This window comes from Dromiciops gliroides, chromosome 3, assembly GCF_019393635.1.
Source record: "Dromiciops gliroides isolate mDroGli1 chromosome 3, mDroGli1.pri, whole genome shotgun sequence".
NCBI lineage: Eukaryota > Metazoa > Chordata > Mammalia > Microbiotheria > Microbiotheriidae > Dromiciops > Dromiciops gliroides.
Window position 1 is genome coordinate 622,742,168 of NC_057863.1, and position 25,647 is coordinate 622,767,814.

The 25,647-nt window shown below is 49.6% G+C and overlaps 1 protein-coding gene across 2 annotated transcripts in view; it reads right to left on the reverse strand.

Moving 5' to 3' along the window:
* Positions 1 to 25,647, reverse strand: part of MFN2 (mitofusin 2) — a 31,227-nt gene that overhangs the window by 3,284 nt on the left and 2,296 nt on the right. For both annotated transcript variants that reach the window (XM_043996648.1, XM_043996647.1), the window contains 16 exons: positions 21,676 to 21,854; positions 18,537 to 18,672; positions 17,048 to 17,210; positions 15,781 to 15,905; positions 15,240 to 15,348; positions 14,979 to 15,086; positions 14,140 to 14,293; positions 13,854 to 13,921; positions 13,650 to 13,771; positions 11,456 to 11,582; positions 10,837 to 10,941; positions 10,380 to 10,482; positions 6,903 to 7,123; positions 6,292 to 6,447; positions 1,496 to 1,692; positions 726 to 860 (listed from right to left, as the gene is read on the reverse strand). In XM_043996648.1, coding sequence (XP_043852583.1) covers positions 726 to 860; positions 1,496 to 1,692; positions 6,292 to 6,447; positions 6,903 to 7,123; positions 10,380 to 10,482; positions 10,837 to 10,941; positions 11,456 to 11,582; positions 13,650 to 13,771; positions 13,854 to 13,921; positions 14,140 to 14,293; positions 14,979 to 15,086; positions 15,240 to 15,348; positions 15,781 to 15,905; positions 17,048 to 17,210; positions 18,537 to 18,672; positions 21,676 to 21,850 — 2,204 coding nt within the window. In that variant the 5' untranslated portion in view covers positions 21,851 to 21,854. The remainder of the gene's footprint in view (positions 1 to 725; positions 861 to 1,495; positions 1,693 to 6,291; positions 6,448 to 6,902; positions 7,124 to 10,379; positions 10,483 to 10,836; positions 10,942 to 11,455; positions 11,583 to 13,649; positions 13,772 to 13,853; positions 13,922 to 14,139; positions 14,294 to 14,978; positions 15,087 to 15,239; positions 15,349 to 15,780; positions 15,906 to 17,047; positions 17,211 to 18,536; positions 18,673 to 21,675; positions 21,855 to 25,647) is intronic.

Genomic DNA, 25,647 nt, shown 5'->3' on the forward strand with positions numbered 1-25,647 from the left:
GAGAGGATGGAACTTGGGAATCAGCCAGCCCACATTCAGATCCCAGCTCTCCTTCTTACCACCTACATAATTAGTCTTCTGTAGCCCTCGGTTTCCCAATAATCTGTGCTGGGGTTTTCTTGGTTTTGGTTTTTTTGTTTGTTTGTTTTGTTTGTTTTGTTTGTAGGCAATGGGGGTTAAGTGACTTGCCCAGGGTCACACAGTGTCAAGTGTCTGAGGCCAGATTTGAACTCAGGTACTCCTAAGCCCAGGGCTGGTGCCTTAACCACTGTACCATCTAGCTGCCCCATGTGCTGGGGTTTTCTAAAGGTTCTACATCCTGGCAGCCTGAGCTCATCATCATCTTAGCATTTTACATAGTGTGTGAAGGTTTGCAAAGCACTTTCCATGGATCATCTTATTTGATCCTCAGAACAACCCTGAGAAGTAGGGGTGTTATTATGCCCATTCCACAGATGAGGAAATAGAGACTGAGAGATCCTAATTCTCAATTATATTGTTCTTATTCCTTTTTCCCCAAATGCATTCAAATGCCTCTTATTGGATCCTTATAACCACCTGGTGAGAAAGGCTGTTCCTTTCCCACACTGGGCAGGCCTTCCTGGCTTCCCCTGCAGGGGCAGCAGGCTGTCACTAATGCGACTAGTGAGTCTGCCAGACGAGTCTGTTCTGGGAAGAGCCAACCCGGCCAACAGGACCCCCTGTGGCTGCCGCAGCACCCTTACCTAAGGAGTTTGGCTTTGCTCTGCAATGAATCAAGAACTTCGATTTTTTTATTCAGGGCAGTGATCTCCTGCTCCAAATTCTCCCGGGTCACATCCACTTGTTGACACAGGTGAGCAAAGGTCCCGGACAGCTCCCTGGAAGGAAAGCCTTGGTCATTGGGAAGCACAGAGGTTTGAGCTACATGACATGAGCACCGAAGGGGAAGCCCAGGCCCACGCTCTGGACACGAGGACCTGAGCACCTTCCACCCCAAACACCCACACATGCCGTGTGCTCTGTGTCCTCTGCATCATGCACAATGTCTGCCTAACCTGCTGAAGTCAGAGCTAATGAAAAGAATCATTCCCATTTAATTTTCCTGCTCTGCGAAAAGTCATCAGTAAACGTTTATCCCTAAATCTTCAAAGCTGGAAATCTGAGAAATAGCTTTTCCTGACTTTGCTCAGGTCCAGAGAAATATCAGCCACTGACCTGACCAGAAGTAATGGTGCTCAAATAGCAGTGAAAACTCTGGGGAAGATGCTACCAGGATCACCCCCCTTGCCCCTACCCCATGCCCTCGTGCTGTGGTGTCCTCAAGCAGCTCTCTGGCTGGCTCTGCCTTTTGAGTCACAAGGCAGGACACAGGAGGGACTATGTCATTGTTGTCCATAGTAAACAGGGTCAGGGGTGTGCTAAGAGAGGCTGGTCTGTCTTGGAGCAAGGCCCCTGGACGGCCCAGGAGGCCAGGACTGGCCTGAGGATCTAAGGGGAGGCAGGAGCTACTCACTGTTGGACTTGGTGGCTGCAGTTGGAGCCGGTGTAGCTAATGATGAGCTGCAGCTTCTCGCTGGCGTAGTCCACAAACTGGCGCTTGAAGGCCCTCTCCTTGGCTCTGGTGGTCCACGTCACGCGCTCATAGACGTAAAGGAGACCATAGAGCCCAAAAGAAAGGGCGATTAGCCTCCAGCCCACAGCCTTCCAGACCTGGAAGGGCAAACCAGGGTCAGCAGCCAGAAGCAGAGACCAGGCACAACCGTTTTGGGGAACACCAGCAATGGCTGGCAGGCAGGTACATTGTGGGGGTAGTGGAAAAGCACTGAATGACACAACGATCTGGAAACAGGGGATGCCCGCAGAATGGGGGAGGGTTAGGCAGGGCAGCAGAAGTGGGCTATAAGAAAGGAGATGTCTACAGAGCCAGGTCTACCAGACATGGTACAATATACACAGTGCCAGCCAGGGTGTGAATACAGAGAAACCACCCCAACATCATTAAAAGTGACCCTCAAGACGTCTGGCCCCAAGGAGGGAGAGAATGGCAGCTCTCATCATCCTGGGGAGGGGGGGGGGGGACAGTTGTGTGGTGGAAGAGGATCCCAGCTGCCTCCTGCAGCCCTTCCCAGACGCACTCATATCCTGTTTGCTTTGGCTCATTTTGTTTCCTCTTTCTCATAAAGAAATTCATTATATTGGATAACCCTGGGAGGGAAGGAAAACTGGGAGAAATCTAGGTGACATAAAACAAAAGCTATCAACAAGCATTAACTTTTTTTTAAAGAGAAGTATTGATCTTGACGTCTGAGAACTCAAATCCTAGTCCTGACTTTGCCTTTTACCACCTTTGTGCCCCTTTGAAAGCCACTTGTCTGAGCCAATCTCTTCATCTCTAAAATCAAGATGATTGACCATAACACTGTTGGAGAAGGCTCAAAGGAGTTCAGAGGGCTTTGTAGACGAGGAAGTATTACATAATGGTCAGGCATCCTTTTGGAAGATTTAATTTTTTTCAGTGAACAGAAACAATCTTCTCTCCCCTACTCCACCCACTGGGGAAAAAAGAAAAACTAACCAACATGCATCATTTGGTGCTCTTGTGCTGCCTGCCAGGCTCAGCTTTGTTGGGGGCCCTGGCTGCAGGCTTCAGCGGAGGTTCCAACAGGCCAGAGGTGCAGCCTATGACACGCTGTCTGTGGCTCTGCTCTCCTGGAGGCCACCCCAAGGGCCATGGTCACTGTAGCATGGCAGGGAGCAGATGCACAGGGCACTCAATAACACGCTGGGAGTCCTGACTGTTTCTATTATCTCGGCAGAGCCTGATGACAATTCTAAGGAGGCAGGAAGGGCTCCCAGAGATCAGAGGATCTTAAGGGCAGGAAGGGTCCTCAGCAATTACCCAGTCCAACCCCGACATTTTTACAGATGAGGAAATTGAGGCAACGAGAAGTTAACAAATTCAGTGACATGCCCGTCACTTTCCTAGAGGTCCATGTACAATTCTGACAGCTGGATCCCTCATCCTGTGCTTGACTATACCCCAATGTGCTCCAAAGAAACGTCCCTAGCATCCATACAACCTCTTTTCTTCTCTCTCTCTCTCTCTCTGTTTTTGGGGCAGGGCAATGAGGGTTAAGTGACTTGCCCAGGATCACACAGCTAGTAAGTGTCAAGTGTCCGAGGCCAGATTTGAACTCAGGTTCTCCTGAATCCAGGGCTGGTGCTTTATCCAATGTGCCACCTAGTTGCCCCCCTGTACAACCTCTTTTCAAGATTCTCCTAGCGAAATGTGAATGCCCCCCAAGATGTCTTCTTGGGGTATAGTGCCCAGAACAGACCATGAAGGAATGAATGAGTCCTACACCACACAGAGAGGGAAGACATGTAGACTGGGGAAAGGAGAAAGGCCAGGCAAAAATCCCAAAGGACTCAATGCTGTCTGCACGCCCTTGTCTTGTCCTCCCCTCACCAGGGCCAGAGCTGGTCCACGGACACTCTCCAAGGGAGGCACGGCCCTTACCTGGCACCCCTGGAACCTCGCAGGACACGGCCAAGGACCTTTCTCCTGCTGCCGCTCAGTTTGATAACTAACTTTGACCAGTCACTGGCATACGTCTCATCCCCCAGCCCTCGATCATACTGTCAGCACCCACAGGGCAGGGACAATGCTGGTAATGAAATGCTTTATCCCCAACACTGAGCCCAGGGCTCACACGTAACACATGCTTACTAAACATGTGCTCCCATCTTCCTGGAATGCAGGGCACTCTCCCCTTAAAACTTCTCCCTCCACAACTCTGGGTCACTGTGACCCCCAACTGCAGCAATGACACCATTCGGTATCTGCTTCCCAACCACACTCCTGCCATTGTGTGTGGCCAACTGTGACCACTCTGCCATTAGGATGCTGATAACACCCTGTGAGCTGGGAAAGCAGGTGACCAAGCTTCAACAAACTCCATCTTTAACAAGGACAGGAGGGCCTTTGTTATCTCAAGGCAGTTTCTGCTTATTTCTAGATTTCCAGACAGCTGCTGGTACAATGGATAGAGCACTAGGCCTGGAGCCAAAAGACCCGAATTCAAATCCTGCCTCAGAAACTTAAGGCAAGTCACTCAACCTCTGTTTGCCTCAGTTTCCTCAACTGCAAAAAGGGGTTGTTGTGAGGATCGAATAAGATAGATAAAGTGCTTAGCACAAGGCCTGGCATGGAGCAGACACTATATAAATGCTAACTACTATCATTATAATTAGATGCAAGGATCTATAGGATCCTTAAAATATAGCCTGAAGGGGCCTTGAAGGCCTGGTCCAGCCTCTTCATTTTAGACATGAGGAAATGGAGATAGGTCATACACTGAGAAAGTGGCTGAGGCCACATTTGAACTCGGGCCTTGCTGACACTGAGCCCAGCATCCTGTGCACTAACTCAGCAGACTAACCTCCCCAGAAGGGGTTATAAAGCCAGCCTCTCTCTGTTTGTCTTTGGAAGGGAAAGGTGTGTCACTAGGCTGCAGACTTCCCATGAATGCACCAAGGAATGGAGGCTGAAGCCCAAAGCACTGGGCCTCCCCTGCCCACCCTGGCACTTTCAGATACAAGAGGGGACTCTGGGGCTTCAGTGACAATCCTACATACAACTTCAAGGCTCCTCAGAGGGCAAGGTCAGGGCTTGGCCAGTCAGTCAAGAATGTGGTTCTGCCAGGAACCACAGAAGATAGAGGTGCCACGGCAGTCAAGTCTGTCTCTGAAATCCTGCTTAGATGATAATAGTGCAACACGGCAGCTCTGTGCCACGTGACCCAACGGTGTGTTGTTCTACTTGAGGGGATCCTGAGTAGCAACAAGAACCTAATCAATGGAAATGGGGCTGGAAGGAACTTTGTGACCCTCCCATCCAAGGAGAAGCCCAGAGCCAGAGAGGTGAAGCAATCTGGCTGGGGTCACTGGCCCTGTCTCCATCCAGCCCTCCAACACACAGCTGATCCTTCAGCACATGGAATTGGCCCTGTTAGAGGGACAAGGAGAGTCCTTCACTGAGCCCTTGTGGCCAGTCTGTATCCTTAGACTGCCGGCTAGTGGAGAGCAGGGATGGGGCTGACTGTTGAATTCCTCTGCTGTGCCAGACCCTGGAGCTGGCACAGGGAAGGTGCCCGATGAGAACTTTTGCCTGGGAGAATGGAGGGGCCCGGTACGGTCTCAAGAGCACTGGGTTTGGAATCAGACAAAGAGGCTTCAGGTCCCTGCTGGACCCACCTTCTTGCTAGCTGTGTGACACTGGGCAAGTCACTTCTTGTGTGCCCTCATCTGTAAGAGGAAGAGACCAACTAGAGTCCCTCCTTCATGAGGCTCAGTGGAGCAATTCAGCAAACTTTTAGTAGGCATCCAGTGCATGAAAGATCACACACCCCAAGAAAGCCATTGACAAGAAGAAAGTCTCCAACTACACTAAAACATTTATAGCAGTGCCTTGTGTGGCAGCAAAGACCTTGCAGCAAAGCGGCAGCCCACCTCCTGAGGAATGGTTAAACACACCATGGTCCATGAACTTGATAGAAGATGCCTATGCTGTAAGACATCACTTGGATGATGCAGAGAGAAGCCTGGACAGATGGACACGGACTGATGCTGAGAGGAGTGAGCCGAGTCAAGGAAACAGTCTACACAGTAGCCTGGGAAAGAGGTACCCTAGGCCTGATGTGGGCTATGGCTGTGAGACATGAGAAGAGGGCAGACCTGCAGCCCTGAGAGAGGGTCACCCAGGCCAGGCGCTGTGGAGGTACTGAGTGCACTGGGAGGAACATGCAGAAACAGGAGCCCAGAGTCTAGGGCAGTGATGAGGAAAAGCCCAAAGCCCTCAAGAAATGTGGGGATGGAAAAAAGAACTGGAGCTCATGGCAGGGCCCGGCCAGTGTCCAGTAGTGGCGGCCATGGCTAGGCTCCTCCTGCTGGCCTTGCCTTTGCCCAGTTACCTGCTGCAGCCGCAGGCGTGAAAAGATCAGTCCAAAGGGAGATGAGAACCAGGCCTGGTGTCCATCACACTGACTGAGGCTGAAGCACTGCTTCCTTCCTACTTGTCTACCTGAGAAGATGGGCCTCATGCCCCACTCCAACTCTGAGGGTCTGATTTCTGACAGGGATTTATTACCAAAGAATTCCACAATGGGGCAATTCAGGAGCTCTGCAGTGGCCCCTGGAGCCTCCTCTGTAACTGGCTCTAACACTCAGTCAGTTGGCTGGTCACTAGTAGTGACCTGAGAGGACTGATTCCCGCTCCCCTCCACCACACACCCTCTCCTCCCTACTCACCACTCCTCCAACAACGAGGATTCCCATGGAGGTTCTGGAGGTCAGGGAGGCCAGGCCGGTGACCATGGAGACCATGAGCTCTTCCTGGGAGAGAGAGTTCTGAGGCAAGGGCGGCATGCTAGGGTTTGCAGGAGTTAGAGGTATGGGACGCTGGATCTAGATGGAGAGAAAAGAAAAAGGGAAAAGGCCTCCATGAAGTGCCTCCAACTCCAGAATGGGCTCCCTGACCTTGGTGGAGGGACGGGGTGAGTTCAGCTGCCAATGAAGATGAGCAAGAAAGAAGAGGCTTAAAATGGAGCAGGAAGGATGTGAGCCAGATGCGAGGAGCAACATTCTGACCACAGGACAGGGAGAGCAGGGCGCAGTCCTTCCAAGGATGCCTTGGGACGAGCAGCTGGGGTGAGGCCTGCGTGTTCCAAAATGGAACAGGTTGCCTGCACCGGGAGGGCTCCTTGTCAGAGTGTCAGCTGCAGGACCACTTGCTGGGCGAGCTCCGGAGGGGATTGTTCCATCTGTGTGGGGCTGGCCTGGACGTGGTGGCTACTGAGAGCCTTTCTAACTCTGAGCCCCTTTCCCAAGTGAGGAGCCTGTGCCACTGGAAGGTTTCTTACCTGGTCATTATAGCCCATCAAGGCCCGGCGGCTGTTCTTTGGTCCCAGAAACCTGTTCACAAGCATAGTCCACCCAAGAGAAAAGTGGAACTCGATGTCCTCCTGAAAGTCGGCACAGAGCTTGTCACAATTCAGGTCATAACTGAGCGAGAAGCACTGTCGCGGGACCAGCATGTCTATTTGGCCCCGCAGGGCGACAGGGAGGAGGGGTCTCAAGCCATCTGGTACAAATCACAAACAGGAAGAAGAGTCAGAACATTCCAAATCATAAACCTCTGACACCGATGCTATGGTAGGCAATGGCAGTCACTGGGACAATTTATTTAAGAGAAAATCTGAAATTCTGTTGGTGTCCTGAGCCAAGGGGACTTCTGCCCTATTCCAAAGGCAGACATTACTCAACAGTGGATTCTGTATTGGATAATTATTCAGGACACTCCAATGCTATTTTAATTCACCTAATACTTCCATTACTATGAGGCAACTAGGGAGCCCAGGGAATAGAATGTTGGACTTGGAATCAGGAGGTCCTAAGTTCAAATCCTACCTCAGACATTAGCTGGGTGACCTAGGTAAATCACTTAACATCTCTCAGCAACACATGCGAATAGCACCTACTTTCCAGGTTTGTGGGGATGGTCAAATGAGATAACACATGGGTTGCTTTGTTAACCTTAAAGCAATAGAGATCTAAATACCTTGGTATTATATTTCTACTCAGCCTTCTCATACTTTAAAATGATGTCTGTCCACTTGCAGAGGTGGATTCTATCCCCCGTTACCTTCATTGTCAGCCTAACAGCCCATGTGTTACTGCCCTCCACTGAAATCCTCCTTCAAAACCCTCACAGTGGTGTGTACCTGCTAGGCCAAGGGAGATTTATGAGGGCCCAGACTCTATCAGTCTGTCTGTCTGTCATCTGTGGACCAGATGAGTACAGAGAAGTACAGAGAAGCTTGTTACCAGGAGGCTGGCCAAAAGAAGATTAAAAAAATTTTTCGATGTAGCAACTCAAAGACCAAGGAGAAACAGTGTTAGAATCTGTAAGGGGGGGGGGGCAGCAGCTAGGTGGAGCCATGGATAAAGCAACAGCCCTGGATTCAGGAGTTCAAATCAGGCCTCAGATACTTGACACTTACTAGCTGTGTGAACCTGGGCAAGTCACTTAACCCTCATTGCCCCCCCCCCCAAAATCTGTATCAGAGGCAGAGCCAAGATGGCAGAGGAAAGACAGTGACTTGCCTGAGCTCTCCCTCAAATACCTTTAAATAATGCCATTAAACAATTCCTGGAGCAGCAGAATCCACAAAAGGACAGGGTGGGGGCAGCTAGGTGGCGAAGTGGATAAAGCACTGGCCCTGGAGTCAGGAGTATCTGAGTTCAAATCTGGCCTCAGACACTTAACACTTACTAGCTGTGTGACCCTGGGCAAGTCACTTAACCCCAATTAGCTCACTAAAAAAAAACCTAAAAAAAAAAAAGGACAGGGTGAAATAATTTTCTGGCCAAAGACAACTTAGAAGGTTGGCAGGAAAGGTCTGTCACATCTGGCTGAGAATGGAACATAGTCCAGCACAGGCTGTGCCAGCACAGACCCAGCCTCAGCAAACCAGGAGTAGGCCTTGGGAGTCACTGAATCTGCAGCTGCACTGGCTGCTTCTGGAGTTCTCAGCCCACAGACAGTAAGGGGGTTGAACAACTCATTAGAAGGAAAATGAAGGGGTCTTTTTATTGGCACTGGGGCAGAATTGTTGCTTTACCCATACTTGATGCAGGTTGCAGTCCTGGGTGGCAGTCCCAGGGTGAGAAGGAGCACTAGCATACCAGAGCCTGCAGCCATAGTGGAGCAGGGACCCTCATCACAGTTCCAGAGCAGAAAAGAGGGCTTGTAGTTACTCACAGATGAGAGCAAAGGCCAGGAGAGTAGTAAACACATCTCTCCTTAGAACATACCACCTTGAAAGAACTGAAAACTTACAGGTCCCTAGAAGTATCTCTAAAAACAGCAGTACAAAATGCCTGAAGCTTGGGACAGTGTGCCCTCTTCCCCGGAAGTAGAACCCTACTTTATATTAAAGAGTTAAAAGCTTTTTTCTGGGAAAATGAGCAAACAGAAAAATAATTCTGACCATAGAAAATTACTATGCTGTAAAGGAAGCTCAAAATACACTCTCAGAAGAAGATAAAGTCAAAGCTCCTACATCCAAAGCCCCCAAGAAAAACATGATTAGTTTCAGGCCATGGAAGATCTCAAAAAGGACTCTGAAAATCAATTAAGAGGTAGAAGAGGGGGCAGCTAGGTGGCGCAATGGATAAAGCACCGGCCCTGGATTCAAGAGGACCTAAGTTCAAATCCGGCCTCAGACACTTGACACTTACTAGCTGTGTGGCCCTGGGCAAGTCATTTAACCCTCACTGCCCCCACCAAAAAAAAAAAAAAAAAGAGAGAGAGAGAGAGGTAGAGGAAGAATTGGGAAGAGAAATGAGAGTAATGCAAGAAAATCATGAAGAGTTAACATCTTAATAAAGGAGACACAGAAAACACTAAAGGAAATAATACCTTAAAAACCAGATTAGGCCAAATGGTAAAAAAGGTTAAAAAAAAAAAAAGAGGAAAAGAATGCCTTGAAAAACAGAATTGGTCAAATGAAAAAAGAGACACAAAAATTCACTGAAGAAAAAACCTCCTTGAAAAGTAAAATTGGTCAAATGGAAAAGGAAGAACAAAAGCTCATTGAAGAAAGTAATTCCTTAAAAAACTAGAATTAGGCAAATGGAAGTTAATGATGCATACTTTTTTAAAAATTTATTTTTGAGTATTTTTGTCTGTGTTTTCTTTCACAACATGACTAATGTGGAAATGTTTTGCATGACTACGCATGTATAACCTATATTGAATTGCTTGCCTTGTCAATGGGGAGAGAAGGGAGGGAATTTGGAACTCAGAGTTTTTTAAATGAATGTTAAAAATTGTTTTTACAGGTCATTAGGGAAAAATAAATGACTAAATACATTTTTTTAAAAAAAGAATCTGCATTAGAATCATGGGAGGTAGTATAAATACCAGTCTTACGGGCAGAGGAGGCAGAGTGGAAGTGATTTGCCCACGTTTACACAACTCTTAATGTGTTTCCATGGCGACTGATCTAGGGCTCAATATAAACTCAAGGTTGCTTGGTTTCAAGTTGAGCAGTCTTTCTACTACTCTACGATGCCTTTTCGTGTGATGTGACTTTGTTAGTGGAGGCCAGAGTCAGCCTCTAGGTGTTAACAGAGGCTTCCATCAACGTTTAGCCAGGCTTCACATCTGTAACATGTGGATTCCTTGCCACATTACGAGGAAGGCAGCAAAGGTACAGAAATGGGCACAGATTCACAACACATACTCTGCTCAAGGGCAGCCTGGCTTCCCTTCTCCCCTCATCTGCAGGGCTGAGCCCTCTGAGGTTGGGGGGTGGGGTGGGGGGTACACTAACCTATCATGTCCTGCTGCATGGTCTGCAGGGCCCCAGTGATGGCATTAGAGCATCGGTCAGACAAGTTGCGACCCAGTCCCTCCTCGATGTGGCGATGTAACTCCTACAGGGGAAGATGAAGGGTCCTTGTGAGGGTCACACAAGTTAACGCATGCCAAGCACTGTATGACCGCTGGCTAGTATTATCATTATTAAGAAAGGTGTCCCGAAGGAGGGAGTTTTAGTCAAAAACAAACATGCTTGGAGTCTGGCAGCAGAAATCATTTCTGAGAAGCCGGGTTCCTTGGAATTTGCTTCAGGCACACCCCACCCCCAAATCTACAAACTACTTAAGAAACTGTGGGCCTAGCATCAGACATGACCTTGAGGAGACGCCCCAGCAGCTGGGGCTGAGTCACTGGTGCCTGTCCCACTGAGTAGGTGGAAGGTTTGGAAACAGTCCTGTTTAATGACTCACATTCTTATAAACCTTGAGAACCACTGGAGAGGGGTGAAAGTCCATCTGGTACTCATCCACCAGCACCGAGAGGCGTCTGATCTCCTCAGCCATTGCATTAGACACCTACAGAAAATAAAAAATCTGCTCAGGTCATGTCCCATTCCAAGCCCCAGGGGCAATCCTGCGGCTGCACAGAGCTGCCACCCACCCACACACCCACAAACCTCCAGGGGCAGAAGAAGGGATCTAGAGGGCTGCTAGTTCACCCCCCTTGTTCTGGTCACAAGGCAAATAAGCTTTAGAGGCAGAACCTAGGCCCAGCTAATGGCAGCAGAACCTGTCTGGGTGATCAGCCAATCCCAATCTCTAAACCCTCTAAGCCTGGTCACTATGCTGGGGGGCTCTGTCCTCTCCCCCCCAACATCTTCTAGCACAGAGGTGCCAAACATGGGCTGAAACACCCCGGAGTGCCTAACGCCCTCATCAAACTGAAATGTAACTGGGAAACATATAATTAAATACAAAGATGTGTGAAAACCAAGTCAAGACGCAGCAACCGGGGATCCCTGTGCGCACTGGTGACCCTGTTTCTATCTGAGTTTGACCCCCTGCTTTAACACTCACAGTCAGTGCTCACCTGTCTTTCCACCTCCTCCGTGATCTGCTTAATTCGGACTTTGTAGTCTTGGGTTAGGAGCTCTAATTGCTTGTCAATGAATCCCAGCCTCTCCTGTCTCTCTTCTCGTGTTTCCTGGCAGTAAACTCTGGAGAGAAAGACAGCAATTAGAAAATTGACTTCCATGAGCCAGTGTGAGCAAAACGGGAACATTGGGAAATTGGGAGTTCTTCCAGTTCACTGTCCTATTCATTTTGAAGAACAAAGGAGTAAATCTTTTTTCCTAATTATAAGATCTATCGGCCTACAACCATAACATCAGGATAGGGAAAGGAAGGAGGAAGGGAACAAGACTCTATTAAGCACCTACGTGTGCCACACAAAATGTTAAGAACTTGATAAAAACTGTCTCATTTGATCCTCACACAACCCTGGGAGGTTATTATCTGTTATTATCCTGTTATTGTTGTTATCGCTGTTATTATCCCCATATCTCACAGTCTGAGGAAACTGAAGCAAATAGAAGCTAAGGGGTCCCCCAGCAGTAAGAATCTGAGGTCAGATTTGGACTCCCATTGCCACAAGCTTCCTCAATAGTGGAAGAGCGGGCCTACTATCATTGCCAGCACAGCACTAAAGAGATGGTGAAGGTAGGGTGGGAAGAGTCACAAAGGAGGTTTTAAAACTAGTCTTCTTGGAGCAGCTAGGTGGCGCAGTGGATAAAGTACTGGCCCTGGATTCAGGAGGACCTGAGTTCAAATCCAGCCTCAGACACTTGACACTTACTAGCTGTGTGACCCTGGGCAAGTCATGTAACCCCAATTGCCTCACAAAAAAAAAACCCCAAAACAAAACAAAACTAGTCTTCTAAGCTTTTGCAGGGTATAGTCTTAACTCCCACTGTGTGCTGGCCACATAGCAGGTGCTCAAACAGGGGCTGGCTGACTTTGCAAGGTGTGTTTTTAAAACTGACCACCTTAAGTTTGCCAAGGCTAGCAGCAGTAAGTTCCAAACCCACAAATTAAAGCTCTGCAGGAATTTCAAGAGAAGGCTTGATATGATGTAGTCAAAGAGCAATGGAATCAAGCTCAGGAGACTCAACAGTATCTCAACTTTCAAAGTAACAAGTGAGGGGCAGCTAGATGGCACAGTGGTAAAGCACGGGACCTGGATTCAGGAGTACCTGAGTTCAAATCCGGCCTCAGACACTTGACACTTACTAGCTGTGTGACCCTGGGCAAGTCACTTAACCCCAATTGCCCTGCAAAAACAACAACAACAAAGTAACAAGTGACCTTAGGCAAGTCACTTACTCCAGGGGCCTCAGTTTCCTTTAAAATAAGGCAGGTAGACTAGATGATCACTTGGGTCTGTTCTATAATGTCTTATATACATTAGATGCTCAATAACAGTTTAAGAGAATTTCATCTCTAAAATTCTATTATTCAATTGACAAAAAATAAATGACAGAACAGTCAATGTTGGAAGGATTATGAGAAAACAGGTCCACTAATATGCTATTGGTGGAGCTGTGAATTTGTCCAACTAGTCTGGAAAACAAATTGGAATAATGCAAGAAAATGAATAAACCGCTGACAGTCTTTGACTGAGCAATCCCACTACTGGGCGCACACCCCAAATATGTCTGAGTCACGAAGTACTGATATAGGGGGCAGCTAGGTGGCACAGTGGATAAGGCACCAGCCCTGGATTCAGGAGGACCTGAGTTCAAATCCGGCCTCAGACACTTGACACTAGCTATGTGACCCTGGGCAAGTCACTTAACCCTCAATGCCCCACAAAACCAAACAAACCCAAAGTCTTGATATATACCAAATATTCCCAGCAATAATTTTCATGGCAGAAAAAGCCTAGAAACAAAATTGTTTATTAATTGAGTAGGAGCTGAACAAACCATGGTACAAACACACCGTGGAACAGCATTCATGACGCTTTAAAAAAAAGGAAGAATAAACAGGATTCAGAAGAACCCAGGAAGATGCAGATGGATTGGCACAGAGCTGGGTGAGCCGACTCAGGAGAATGACAAACCAAATAACGGGTGATGGAGACAAAGGCAGCTGAAGTGTAATGACTGAGCTCGGCCCTGGAGGAGACATGCTCCCCTCCTCTCCACGAGAGGGCGCTGCACATACACCCTAGGCGGCTGCTCGCCACCCTGCTGAGGCAGGCCTCCCAGTCCTCCCGTCCTCACCTCTGCTCCTGTGCCGCCACATGTAGAGAGTCCATGATGAGGCGAGCGTCTTCCACCATCTGCTTGGCTCGGACGGTGTGCTGCTCAAACTTGGTCTTCACGGCCGACTGTGATATACACTCCTAGGAGAGAAGAGCCCAATGAGCCATGTGCTGCAGGGGGAGGGGATGGGGATGGTGAGGGGTGGGGTGGGGGAGGGCTCACCTCAAACCTCCGCTCAAAGTTCTGGAACTCAAACATTCTCACTTGAAATCCTTCGGCCAGGGCGCCTCCTAGGAGAATTGCCCAGGATTAGCAGGACAAGGACTGAGCAGCCAGTACAGGTTGCTGCCACCCACCACCCCAATCATTCATGCTGTTCATGGGGATGGGGGGAGAAGGCAAAGCATCTCACTTCGGGCCCACCTTATCGCCTCCATTACCAGACTAAAGAAGCACTGGGGGTTTTCTGGCTTCCCAGAACTGTACAAATGAGCAGGAGCACCCTTACCTCCTTCTGGCATCCCCTGAGCTTTCTGGATCCTGGCATTGACCACCTCTTTGGCAGACACAAAGAAGATGCGGTCCCCCGCCTGGGCTCGATCCACCACTCCCAGTTCATCCACCAGGAAGCTGGTACACCGCTCCATGTGCTGTCTCCGCACCTGGGAGAGGCCCAAGGACAAGAGATGTGAGGCCCCTCTCCCAACCTGGCCGCAGCACGGGGTAGACACCACCCCCAGGAGGGCAGGCAACTGCAGTTTGGAGGCTTCAAGTCTGCCACCTTTCAGGGGCGGAGAGCAAATTGTGCTGTGTAACACTGCCCCCTCCCTCAATAATTCACTCCTCAGGGAAGACCTATGGTAAGCAAACAGAGGCTTTCTTTTAGCTAAATGAAGCAAACCAAGGTCTAGTTGTATTTGCCATCCCCACAAAAGTCCTGTGCTCCACAGACACTTTGGGAAGATGGGCCGTGCAGTGAGGAGAGTCAGACGGCCCAGGGGAGAGTCCCTGATCTCCCCATACTCCTGGGTGATCTTGGACAAGTCCCTTAGCCTCTCTGGGACTCAGCTCTTTTCTCTGCAAAGTAGCAGTCTGACTAATGACCTACAGTCCTCTCAGCGCCCTCTGCTCTGACATTCCATGATGCAAGTGTAGACCATTGGGGAGAAGGTGTCCTGAAACCTGTGGCTTCCTTGCATTTGCTGCATTCACTCCTCGAATACCAAGGCACACTGATGGTGGGGGGGAGGCACGCTGACCACCCCCCAGGAAGTGACGAGTTGGGGAAAACATGGGCTAAATTCCCAGTTGTCTGTGCCAGGCAGTGCCAGGCAGGGTACCACGCACCTCTTCCATGTACTCTGGCTCTGAGGCAGAGGCATCCCAGCGGTTGTTGAGGATGAAGATGTTGGGGCGAGAAAGGCGTTCGCTCACCTTGTGGAAGAACTGTTTCTCCTGTAAACAAGGAAGCTCTAGATTAGGAGAGCTCTCTACCATGGCTGGCCACTGAGTGGAGGTGGTGGGGAAGAGGGGAGGGGGGTGGGGGAAAAAGGGAGAGGAAGGATCAACTAAGAGGGAGGGGAAAGAGGAAGAGGAGGGTGGGGTTACCGTCTGCATCAGTGTGGACTCAGAGTTGGCCACCAACACAAACACATCGGCATCTAAGCAGAACTTGTCAATCCAGCTGTCCAGTTCTGTAGTGACATCAATCCCAGGGCTAGAGGTAACAAAAGGAAAAAAGTGGGTCATCACTGTGCAAAGAAAGCAAAGGGGAAAATAATTTCTTCCCCTGGGGAAAGAGGAAGAATTAGAAGACCCAAAATGATGCATGCACATGGAGCATGAGCCTACAGAGCAGAGCAAAACCAGGCTCGGCCTTCAGGCTGACAGGCTACGAGTGAAAAACCCAGCTTAGGAAATGTTAACTACCACCCCCTGCGCCTCACTACCACTGAATACTAACACATGCAGAGGCGTGGCAACACTGCAGAAGGATTTGGGCAAATCCCTGTGGGAAACGGTTACAACTCTATTCTAGGTGACGAGGGGTGGCTCGGCCTTCGCTGGTGCTGCCTCTGTCTCCCTGGCCTTCTCCTCATTCCCAGCAAGCCCTCACCCCTGGGGCGTACAATGTTGTGTTCTCGCTCACCTGTCCATCAGCACCAAGTCATCTTTCAGAAGAGAACACTTGGAATTGGGCCACATCACACTCACCAGGCTGCCGGCATTCAGGAGCTCATCCTGGTGAAGGGCATGGGCCAGCTGGTTTACTGTCTGTTGGGAAAAGGGAGAGGAAGATGGGAGAAGATACAGGAGCTGCCACCTAAGCGATCACCCAGGCGAGCCACAGAGTGAGAACCCAGCATTCTAGGATCTGGGGCAGAACGGGCCTCCGAGACCACTGAACCCAGACCAACAAGCGACGCCTCCATCGTGGAGGAACATCCTGTGTCCGGAGGCAGCCCTGGCTGAGAAGAGCATCACACGTGCCTTTCTGCAGCCTGTAGCCGCTGCTGGGATGGAATGGGGCCAGCCTCGTAGACCCCCTTCCTCCTGTCCCATACCAGCCCTCCACATCCTTACAGCCAGCCAGCACGTGTCTCCAGTGTCTCTGGCTAGTCCTCCTGCACAGCAGGGCATGGCATCCTGGGCCATCCTGGCTGCCCTTGCTGGACACTCTCCAAGTCTGTTAGTGGCACCCAGAGCTGGACAGGATCCAGGGTGACCAGGATGACAATAGGACCTTTGGCTCCCCTGTCCCTGACCCTCACACCTCTGAATGTCCCCCTGGCTCCCTCCTCCCTCAAAGAGATGCTCACTCAGCATCTCTTCAACAGTACATTCCACAACTGCTCAAGGAATCAAGTCAAACTCCCTCGGGCCTACAGTTTGCAGAAGCCATTCTCCTCCCTCTTCTGAAAATCAAGACACTGGGTCCCTCTTCAATCCTGCAGCCCCTCACAAAAGAACAGGCTGACAAGTGCCCAAGATGCTGAGCCACTGGGCTGCTGCTCCTCCCTCCCCGAGGAAGGGCAAGGTGCAAACCCCTGGACAAATGCTCTCCTGCATTCTGGGATAGTTCCAAGCAGCCATGTGAGGAAAAGGTCTCACGTCCTTTATAACCGTAACCCTCTGAATATAAATAAAGTAGATGAGATGATGTGTCGAGGACCGCACAAGGACTCAAGAGCGGGTGTCTAGATTCTCGAGGGTCTGTGTCCTCAGACTACAACTGGCCTCTCTCACAATCTGGAGAGATGTCTGAAACAGGATCCTGTACGTTCTTCCACGGAGGGTGGGGAAGGCCAGGAGAGGAGGCCTTCTCCAGATCTGCCCACCACCCCGACAAATGTGCTGGAGCCGACCAGGACCCAAGGAGGCCCCAGGGTGCCAGGGCTCACTTGGAGGCACTCTACCTTAACACTCTTCTTCTCCTCAGAGCCCTCGGTGAGCAGGAAGGCCTCCTGGCCATCTGTCCCCTCCACCCGGAGGAAACAGTTGGTGGTGTGGCCAATCCCTGAGGGGAGGACTTTGTCCCAGAGCATGGCATTGATCACGGTGCTTTTTCCATTGCTCGTCCTGGAAGAGATCAAAAAGCCATCAGCAGCCACCCAGCTAGGACCCACCATGGGACTGACCTGTCTCTAGGCCTGAGCATTGCTGCAAGGGGAGCTTCTAGATATGAAAGGGTTCTTCTGGACCAACAAGGGCCTTCTCTTTTCCAGGCTCAATAATCTCAAATGCTTTCTAGATTTCTCAAAGCTGGGGGAGGTGAGGGTGGTCCTAAAAAAAACATTAATATGATTAAAAACTAAATGTACACATCTATTTCTTTCACAGTTTTCAAGGCTGTTCTCTAACTCTGATCCCTCTCAAAACACGGGGCTTCCCACCATACACAGGTCACTATTCAAGCAAGGATGAAAGGCTCCCTTCCATCCCCTAAAAAGGGCTGTTTGGGTTTCCCACAGTCCTTTGCAGCCTAGCAGGGACTCTCTTCACCAGCCTGTGAGGCCAGGTGTAGCACTGCCCCACTGGATGGGACACCCCGGGATGTTAAGTCTTTTAAAAATAGCTTTATCTTGGGGCAGCTAGATGGTGCAATGGATAGAGTACCAGCCCTGGAGTCAGGAGTACCTGAGTTCAAATCCGGCCTCAGACACTTAACACTTACTAGCTGTGTGACCCTGAGCAAGTCACTTAACCCCAAATGCCTCACTTAAAAAAAAAAATTTAAAAATTAAAAAAAGCTTTATCTTGCTAACTCTTTCAGCTACAGCTTCCAGATCCTTCCACCCTCTCTGTGCCCTATAGATTTGTCCCAGCCGGCACCGGAAGCATCTCCACCACATGATCTCTCATCTCTGTGGCATTTTACTCCAGTGATATCATTACATCTCGTTTTACTGTCCTTCATGCATTTATCAGCTAATATTATACACTGTTGCTATGTGTTAGCTTCTCATTCTTCCAACCAGATTGTCAGCTTCCTGAGGGCAGGGATTGTGTTTCATTTACCCTTTCCATCTCCTCCAAGCGCCTACTGCCCTGGGCTCTGTACAAAGAAGGTGCTTAAAAAAATGTTTGTGGAATAGAGTCAAAAAACTTCAGTCCTAGCAACCCCCTGTGAGAGGAATGAAGCAAACTGCGGGGCTGGGAGGCTAAGTCACTTATTCCCCCGGCTCCCTGAGCAAGTGTGAGCAGAGTTGCCCATCTAATTCATAGTCCCCACACTGACTAAACCTGCCTCAGTTTTACCATCTTTTATTTTACAAGGGGCTCTCTGGATGCTCAAGCAGAAGACAACCCAGGAGGCCTTGACTGAGATGTCACAAGGGGACTCTCGGACGGAGTGTCGCCCAGCAGGTGAACCAAGGGAAGCGGCCAAGGGCGGCGAGGCCTCACCTGCCAAAAAAGGCCACCTTCATGTGGCGCCGGGCCAGGACCTCACTGATGCCCTTCACCTTGGACAGGTAGGCCTTGACCTCCAGCACCTGCTCTTCAGTGGTGACGGGATCAAGCTCGACATTTCTGTGAGTGTCTGGGGGAACAAAATGAAAGTGCAATGTCAGACATGCAGGAGGGACCCTGTGGCACCATGGAGAGACTTTGGAGTCAGAGGCGCTTGGTTCAAATTCTGCCTCTGACCTTTATTAACTGTGAGCCTTTGGGCAAATCCCCTAACTTCCCTTTGGCCTCAATGTAAGCATCTGCTGACATTCTTTCTAGCTCTAGGGCTATGATCTGTGAAGTTCCCAGTTGGATAAGATGTTTTTCTAAATAAATGGAGCAGAGTCAGGTAGGCAAATTAATTCCAGAAGAAAATCCTTAATGGTAGCCTGCAGCTAGGAAGCACCCTTCAGAAGAGATAAAAGCATTCTACACTTGAACTGCAGAAGGAGAGACAGTACGGAGAAGCCCAACTTTCTAGCCAGAGAAACTGAGGCAGCAGCAGATATAGGAAAAGAATTGTGGCTTGTCCCTTAATCCCCTGTACCTCTGCTAAGGTAGGAGAGGTCAGCATTCCTCTGAGCTCCTTGGCAAACTCTCTGACATACTGTCAGGCTGCCACGCCCCCAATGCTTCACACACTCCTAAAGCATCTGCAACATGCTAATTGGCACGTATGAAGCCGGAGGCCCGCACACATTTCAATCATTGCTAACACTAAGCAGGCAAGCCCAGAAGCCAAAAAGCCGACACCACCCCCTGGCCCACATGCCTGAGGTCAGATACTTCTCCCTTTTATAGCCATGGGCTTGAGGTGACAGCAGTGACTCGAGCCTCTGGAATGTCTAACTGCAGAACGGGAACTCTGACCGGACACTAGGCTGCCGTAGTCAAAACAAACCCACAAAAGCAAAGTCCAACACTGTCACATGTCCCCCACTCCCACCCCCTACCCCCCCAATCCAGGATGCTTCTGAGCACATCTGGGGGTCTGGCAGGCTCCTGCCAACCCCTCCCACTGAGAATACTCAGACAAACACCTGCAAGGCCTGACTCCTGTAGGCACGATCCAAAAGCCTTTGTCCAATGCACAGCCATTTACGACAATAAGCTGGGCTCAGGAGTAAATAGCTGAACAACAGGCCACTTCTTGGCAAATTGAACAGTGTTTTCAATGATGCCAAACTCTTCTCTGCCACCAGACCCCATCCTTTAAAGACCAAGAACCCCCTGGGACACTGCATGGCTACGAATCCTGGAAAAGCCGGACTGAAGAATCAAAACTTCAGATGATCCAAAGGGCAGCAGAAAACCAGAGTGGGTGGGAGTCAGCTGCAGCACACGCCTGGAAATTGTTATAAAGTGGCTTTTATACGACACTTCCCTCGGGAGCCAGAGAACCCTTTCCACACATGATCTCATTGGAGTTTCTTAGTAAGTCCATGAAGTAGGGGCTATAGAGGGTATTGTGCCTTAAAATAGGCATGTGAGGAAACCGAAGCTCAGAGATGTGCTCTTATCGAGGTAACATGTCTAACAGAGATCAGAGGTAGAATCTGAACCCAAAGTTTTCCTGACTCGCAGGCTCAGGCCCTACACAGGACTCATGCTGGCTGAGTGACCACGGGAAAGCCTTTTAACCTTTCATTCAGTAGCCTGAGCAACGCCTAAGATCATAAGGTACAAAGGAGTGGCCTCTCTGCACCAGGGGATGGGCATTTCCCCCAGAAGTTTCTTACATCAATGAAATCAAAGGCCTGGACACAACTCCAGACTGACCAGAAGAGGAGGTGGGGTGGGGCAGGGCAGACCAGGCACATAGTGAGAGTGAGGAGGTGGACAGCCTGGAGGCCTCCCAGAATTCACATGAGGAGAGAAAGGCTTCCATTGTGTCAGACAGCTCCCTGGTCCCAGAGTACCCCATGAAAGCCAAAGGGAGCTCAGAGGTCACAGGCCCCAACCCTGCCTTTCTCTCTTTACAGATAAAGAAGTGAAAGCCAGTGAGGTGAAAGGTCACAGAGGTTGTAAACATCACCAGGCCTTACTCCTAGGATTCTAAATTTAGCCCCTTTTCTACTCCACTGTCCAATGGAATCATAGAATGGCAAAGCTGAAAGCCCCTGGGAGACCCTGAGTCCTGCCAGGATGCCTTAGCTGCTTCTCCCTGCCTGGCGAGCTCCTCCAGGGCCAGTTGGCCCTCTCTCCCCATCCTGGTCTGCTTCTAGCTTTGCCTCCATCACCCCATGCAAGAGCCCTCCCTGAGGGCAGGCAATCAATGTCTTTATGCTTGACTGTCTATCTCTGAGCACCTGAGAAATGCTTGCTGCCTGCCAGCCTAGCATCCACAGGAAAGGCAGATCAGATCTGGCCACTGACCCGAAGGACTACACAAAGTAAGACCATGCCAATGAGGAAAAGCATGCCATCGACTTGGAGGTGACAGAGCCCTGAATCTGGAGTCCAAGAGCCTGGCTTGGAATCCTAGCTCTGAGCTGGGTGACCCCAACAGGTGAGACCACCTTTCTGAGCCTCGGGATCTGCCTGTGTCAGGAGGGTGGATTCTAGACCCTTGAGGGGCCCTCCCAGCTCAAATCAGCAGTATGCCAGGGGAAGGGGAGATCAGGGGGAGTGGAGAAAAGTACCCATTCTTGAATCCATACCCTGCAGGCCCAGAGGAAGCTCTGCCCTCTCCCCAAGCAGCCTGGGCCCAGAAACTGCCCCCAAGTGAGAAGTTAGCCTATAAGCAGCTCAAGACAGATCTGGACTCAGATGGCCGGGGTCTGAATCCCAGGTCATCCTTTTTCCACCTGTGTGACCCTGGGCGAGTCTCTCTGGCCTCTGTCAAATGAAGGAGCTGGGCCAGGTCCCCCCAGTTCTTAATGCCATGATGCTCTGGGCTCCCTGGCCATTGTTTCCCACAGCCTTGGCCCTCCCCCAGCGCTTAGCAGGCCTGCTCCAGGACTCCAGAACCTCCTGAATTCTGACCCCACAAGAGGGGGCCGGTGACTGGCAATGGCACAAACACCCAGTGGGGACTAAATAGAATGCTCAGGGCTGGAGCACTGCACCAGACCAAGTCAGAGACTCAACTTACCCTCTAGGAATGTGGCGCTCTCCTGAATATAGGCCCCCAGCTGCTCAAAAATGCCATTGATCTTCTTCTTGGCAGTGACAAAGTGCTTGAGTGGAGACGCATTCACCTCGGCCATGTGTCTTTTGTCCTTCTTAATCGAAACAATGGGGCTGGAGTGGGAGAAGATCAGGGACATTGCGCTGTGGAGAAAAGCACAGTCTGTGAGAACAATGGGCCAGACTGCCCCATGCTCCTGGAAGGAGCCTTATCTAGTCCAACCCCCTCGTGTTACAGGAGAGGAAGATGGGACCCAAGACAAGAAGCAAACTGCTTGAGCCCCCTGCAAGTAGTGACAGGATTTGAATTCACATCCTGGGACTCCCAAGTTTTGTCCTCTTTCCACTGCACCACACTGTGCTCTACATCAAATAGCTTTAGGTGGGTTTTCTCTAGAGCAGAGGAAGGAAACCTAAATAACTATTTCCAGGGGTTAGGCTCCTCTTTGATCCTTTTACATAGAGAGTAAAATTAGCCTCCAATTGTTTAAGCCACTGACATGGGAAAGGTAAGATCAGAGGATCGCAGCTGAGACCTGAGGAAAGGACTGTGGAGATGGCCAGGTCTCTCATCGGAGGGTCAAGGCCCTAAGCCTCCTGGCTCAGCTGTCGAAGCCTTGTGGGGGCATTCTCAGTCAATCATAAACCAGAGTTTCCAGGAGAGGCTCTGTCAGATGGGAAAGAGAAGAGCTGCCTTCTCTGACCTGCACGGAGTTGAGGTGTGTTAACAAAACCACTAGTGAAAGCCCTTAGGAAAGAAGACACGTGACCTCTGGACAGAGGGCTGAAGGAGGCTGAGCTCTGTCGTGCAATGCCAGGCCCATTCAGAGGCTGTTCTGCTCAATGTCTGTGCTGGTGACAGACAGGATGGCCTAGTCTGATGGATGACACCAAGCTAATGTGCTACACATTAACAGTGGGAACCAAAAACAGATCAATAGAGAGGAATGCTGGGCTAAATCCAGTAAGATAGAACTTAACAGGCCTAAATATAAAAGCCTGAGCTTGGGTTCCAAAGAAACCACCACCCAAGTACAGACTGGGGAGATAGATGGGCCTCCCACAGAAGAACACAAGCTCCTTCTGAATGGGGATTGTTTCATTCATATTTGTATCCCACATACCTACTGAGTGTCTGGCACACAGTAGGTGCTTGGTAAATGCTTACAGATGAATGTGAAAGAGTTTTCGTGCCCTAACAGTTCAATAAGCATCACAAATGTGATGTGACAACTGAACAACCCGATTTGATTTCAGATTGCCTTACCATAAGTCTAGCACCTAGGATGAGTGAGATAGCTCTCTTACTACACACACTCTAACCCCTGGTCAGACTCTGCCTGTGCTGAACGTGCAAGAGTGACCACCACAACAATGACGAGAAGACTCAAAAGTATGCCATGTGAAGATTCACCGAAAGAACCAAGTGTTTAGCCTAAAGAGACTTATGGGGGACTAGATTATTGTCTCTCGACATTTAAAGGGGGCATCTTGAGGAAATAGAAGTAGGCTTGTTTTTCTGGCCCCAGAGGACAGAACTAGGGCCAGTGGATGGAAGCAATAGGGAGGTGGACTTCAGCTCAACAGAAAGAAGGCATCCTAATAACTGGAGCTGTCCAAAAGGGGCAGGAGTTGCTTCAGGGGATAGATTTTCCTATCACTGGAGCGCTTCAAGCAGAACCTGGAGAACCCCAGATGGGGATGTTGCACAGGGACTCCCAATTCAGGTACAGCTTGGGCCAGGCCACCTTAGAGGCCTGATCCAGCTCTGAGATTCTACAGCACCAGAGTCTAAATGCTGCTGGTCATCTTTGGCGAATGTGCTAAACGAGCACTCCAGCCCAGCACAACCCAAATCCAGTTACCTTTGCCAAACTCCCAACAGATACTGCCTGAATTTACAATTTCATCTCCATGCGTCTGTAAAGGCTGCCCCCAGTGACTGGACTTACTCTCTCCTCATCTTTTCATCTTCAGAATTTCCATTGCCCCCAAGGTGTCAACTTCTACACAAATCCTTTCTGACTCTCTCCAGTTTTTAGCCCTTTTTCCATCTTCAAGTTGCCTTGTATTTACTTAAGACAAGCTGTATTTCCCCAACCCAAGCTGCTGAAAGTGCTCCAATCTGCCTGTCTCCCTGTCACCTAAACAATGTTTTGTACGTGGATCTCTTTATAAAGGGCACTATTAGGATTCAGCTGTGGCCCCAGATATGACGTTCCTGACTATTCAAATGATATCTGATGGAAAAAGACTAATCAGATATCATGGCAAGGATCCCCAAGGCCCCATTAGAACTCGGAATAGGGGGTGAGGCGGGGGCAGCGCCTGCAGATAACAACTGTAGACACACATCTTCAGATGGCATACCCTTTTACCTCTGATACCCAGCTGGTAATTCCCCTCTTGCCAAGGTCCCCGTCTCTGCCAATTTGATGTCTACCTGTGGCTCTACTTTCCCATTCCTGCTCTCAACTGTGCATGGGATAGGGAAATACAGGATGAAGCCATGCCCAAGCTGGGGGGCCGTGACTGTAGTTATGCCAGCATCAGAGCTGCTCACTAGCTCTGTAAGAGACTGCCTCAGAAGTGGAAAGCACATCTAAGAAGAGGAGATGACCAAAGACCACTAAAATCAATGCAAAGGAACGGATGGAAAGATCGCAGCTGTCTGAGATGAGGAGAAGCCTGACCTGAGGTGAGGAGACTACCAGAGGGGCCCTGACTGACTCTACTTCACACACCACGACTGTTTTGTTCCTAGGGGTCTCTTACGGCTATGGAACTACTTTCTTTTCCTTGAAAGTCACCTGGGGAGATTCGACAAGGAGAAACCCAGCCACATGCTGAAAAGAGAAAAGTGGAACAGACTGAGGGCTCACTCTTCTACTTCATGGGGACCAAAGGACAGCTGTGCAGTCAGACTCCAGGATGGGACTCTTCACAGCCTTGCAAAGGCTAGGCAGGCCACTGTTGGGAAAATCAGGCGAACAGGGCGGAAAGCCACCCAACTGAAGAAAATAGGCAAATCTAAAGGATGCTGGAGCATTCTGGTTCCCTCCCCAAGTTTATTTGCCACCCAAATCCCAGAGAATCAAAACATATTGCTCTCCCCATCTCTACTGACCCAATACTTGGCCATAAGGCAAATCCTTGAAGTCAGAGAGCCTTGTAATAAGACAACTTCCCCTACAGAAACTAAGTCCGTATTTGCCCAAGACAGGGGACAAACTGTGTGTGGATGTGGGTGACCTGAAAAATAGTTGCCATTAATAAGAGTAATAATAATAATTTTTTAGTTCTGATGGCTATTTATGGGATTAAAGGGCTTGAAACCAGAAGCATTAGTAGTGTACAGCAAGTGAAAAGTAAAAGGCAGATGTGTTACCCAAGGAAATGAAATGAAAGCAGCTCAGTGACAATGTCAAATTCTCAGATGTAAAGGGAGAAAGAAAAAATATAAAACTCCTCAGCAGTGAATGCTCTAGAGGTGCTTCTAGCTGCTGCCCTCAATTGGTCTCGGAAACGTCCGGGACAGGAAGTGTCTTCCTGCCCCCTCGGCTCTCCTAGGCAACCTCATCAAGCCCCTGATCTTCCACAAATTGATTCTCCTGAATCAGGAGAAATGGTGACTTCCTCAACTCCCCCACTCTCAGGAAATTCTTCAGCTGTTTGTTGTTTGGGATTGAGCACCTATGTTGCAGTTCCTGTACGAAGTGCTGGGCTTAAAAGGGGCTTCAAAATCTAATGGAGACCACCACCACACAAAAGGAAACTGTGGTCAGAGTAATAACTGGTAAGCTAGGGAGATATGACCCATTTTCTTAAGTTAACAATGACCCCTTAGCCTAACTTTAATGTATAGTTGTAATATTTATGACTAGCGGAAATGGCGCTTTTGCATTTCTACACTTTATTCCACAAAAGGAAGCCAAGA